We start from the raw sequence: 2,740 nt of genomic DNA, 5'->3' as shown, positions 1-2,740 counted from the left end.
AGTCATCTTTTAATGAAGCTGATTTATTGAACCCACCATTAGCTTAAAATTAATGTAATGAACAAAGGGAGTGAGATGGGGCAGGAGGCAGATTGATTTGGATATTTACTCTCAAGTATCCTCTTAATGAACGCTGCCCCAGGGACACATTAGTGTTAGTGTTAGTGTTAGGGTTGGGTTTCAGGTTAGGGTTGGGGTTGGGGTAGGGGTTAGGGTTTGGTTTGGGTTGGGGATGAAGTTAGGGTTAGGGTTGGGTTGGGGTTAGGGTTAGGGCATCCTCCACTCTGAGCCTCACACATTATGTAGAAGTTCACCATGGCTATAGATGAAGCTTGGGCAACTTATGGTCTCTCTCTGACTGGTTGGGGCTTGTTTCTTTTCTCTGCCCAGCAGCCACAAAGGAAAAGCTTACTTGCCTTCACTCCTCCAACCCCACCTCCTCTCCAGACTGCTCCTTTGTATTAGGGGCTGTGTCTCAGACTCCATTGACAGCACCTCCTCCAGCTCTGCCTCCCTAGAGATCTCAGCTCAAAAGTGGTCCCTATAGGGAAGTCCCCTGTGTCTCTCAAGGCTCACTGCATTCCACAGCCCTCAAACAAAGAAGTTTGGGTTGGGCATTTCAAGATTGCGCTATTGACTTTTTGAGAAATCTGAACCTTGCTACAGCTATGCAGAAACATGCGTTGCCTCTGACACCTCACATAAGATAAAGTTTCTTAGCCTTCAAGTTGGTGATCTGTCATTTCTTTGTACTTTTATAAAAGATGAAGCTAATACTCTATTTTTTTATTATTTTTGCTAGGTTTCAGGAAGGGGAATAAATTATAAATCCCTTCACTCTCTTGTCTTTTACCATAATTCCCTTAGATTGATTCTCATTTCCTTTCAGAAGTACTCCATCCTGGAAGATCATTAAGCTATTTGGTATTTTGAGTGCTAAATGGCTTTAAAGATTTTGCTGCGAGGTCTTCTACTGGAGCCATGGACTGCTTTAGCCCACTCGGAAGCTTACCACTTATACTGAAATTTAAAGTAGTCTTTTTTCATAGGAGCTAAACAAGTGGAAATTAACGATGTGTGGCTGAGATAACGGTCTCGCTCTTCCTCAGCCTCCAAGTACTTCTGCGATGCTACACTAGTCGCAGCAATGACTAAAAGGCATTCACAAAATGGGCTGAGCTGAAACACAACTATGTAAATATCCTGTTGGAAATGGCTCCAAATTTAGCAGGTTTTCAGGAGTTAAGATGCTTTCATTAAATTTTGTATGTCAGGGCACTGGCAAAGCTATTAGAAAGCATTCTCAAGGGATCAGCACACCTTGAAAGCTTGCATTTCAAGTTCATACCCTCAAGCATAACAAGAAGGAGAGAAGAAAGAAGGTAAACACAACAAGCATTGAGAGGGGAAGAGGTGGAAAGAAGAAATGCAGGAAGACAGGGCAAGGGAGTACTGAGGGCTGGCAGGTAGCCCACAGGAGCATCAGCCCCATAGACTGTGAACCTGATGTGTGACTTCTAAATGCTGATTCAGTGTGCTATGAGAACACATGGCCCTTTACTTGTATTACTCTATGTCTCTCCCATCTCTTTCACCCTTGTACCAAGGACCTAGCCCTGGGTCTGGTGGGATTTTAATCATCACAGTGGTTCAGAGCAAGGCATGAGATTCTTCCTGACATACCTGGGGCTACTGAAGGCTGAGGACATAGCAATAGGGTTAATAATAATGAGCTTATGAAAGAGATGGAGAGACTAAGAGCACTGCTGAGAGACAGCAGCAACTGAGAAGTCCAAGTGTGGGCATCTGCCTTGGAATCCTGGGGGCCACCCCTAGAAGTTCTGATTTACTAGGTCAGGTAATAGATAGGGGACTTACATTTTTACAAAACTCCCTAACCAATTCTTATGTCTGCTAACATCATGGCTAATCATATGACCCATGACTCTTGTATCATGTTCAGTTATCTGGGAAGACACGGTTCCAAATATGGCAGAGGCCCCTCCAAGGAGCTGTCAGCTGCTCTTTAGCTGCCAATGGTCAGTGTTAAGAGCTGACGGGACACTCTTCTGTCATCCCTAGCAAGGACCATGTTTACCCCACAACCAACAACCACTGAGTTCACATTTTAATAGTCCCAGAGTCCATGCCTCATCTCCAAGCCTTAAGTGTCAAATGCCAGGTGTAACCTATGAATTCCCTCAAGCTGCTTTCACATAACTTTTCTTTAGGCTGTCTTCAGGGGATCAGCTGAGAAAGACAAACAGTGAGGCCAGAGGGACAGGGGCCACATTCCCAGGCACTTCTGAAGAACAGCAGAAGCCCATCATTCCATGTACGAGGTACTTCAAAAGATTCGTGGAATGATTCTTATTAGCTTTTAATTCCATTTTATCATGAGCTTTTTGAAGTACCTTTATATCTGAAATTTGAGGCTTGGCTGCCTTGAACAGAGATGAGTTAGAGTTTTTAATTCAAGAGTCCGCTTTTCAGATTGTCAAAATGTCTGGCCCAAACACAAGTCAAAACAAAAGAAAACAAAGCCTCATTCATGTATCCAGCACATGAGTCAGGAGGAAAGACAAACCTTAATAATATGGAGCTTGGGTAAGAGGTTGCAGTCAGCCAGCGTCAGCTCATTCCCATCCAGGAACTTCCTTCCAGAAATGGTGACATCCTCGGTGCTGTAGGTGTCTACTTCATCAGGCAGAGGGCTATTTAAATAGTTGTCCAGCTTCTT

At 44.0% G+C, this 2,740-nt stretch overlaps 1 protein-coding gene across 1 annotated transcript in view; it reads right to left on the bottom strand.

Moving 5' to 3' along the window:
• Positions 1 to 2,740, bottom strand: part of CLIC6 (chloride intracellular channel 6) — a 46,949-nt gene that overhangs the window by 5,360 nt on the left and 38,849 nt on the right. The window contains exon 7 of the mRNA XM_008568324.1: positions 2,588 to 2,714. Coding sequence (XP_008566546.1) covers positions 2,588 to 2,714 — 127 coding nt within the window. The remainder of the gene's footprint in view (positions 1 to 2,587; positions 2,715 to 2,740) is intronic.

Source organism: Galeopterus variegatus, unplaced genomic scaffold (assembly GCF_000696425.1).
Source record: "Galeopterus variegatus unplaced genomic scaffold, G_variegatus-3.0.2 Scaffold398, whole genome shotgun sequence".
In the NCBI taxonomy this organism is placed as follows: domain Eukaryota; kingdom Metazoa; phylum Chordata; class Mammalia; order Dermoptera; family Cynocephalidae; genus Galeopterus; species Galeopterus variegatus.
Note: the sequence above shows the minus strand (reverse complement) of the source record. Positions and strands in the feature narration are given on the sequence as shown.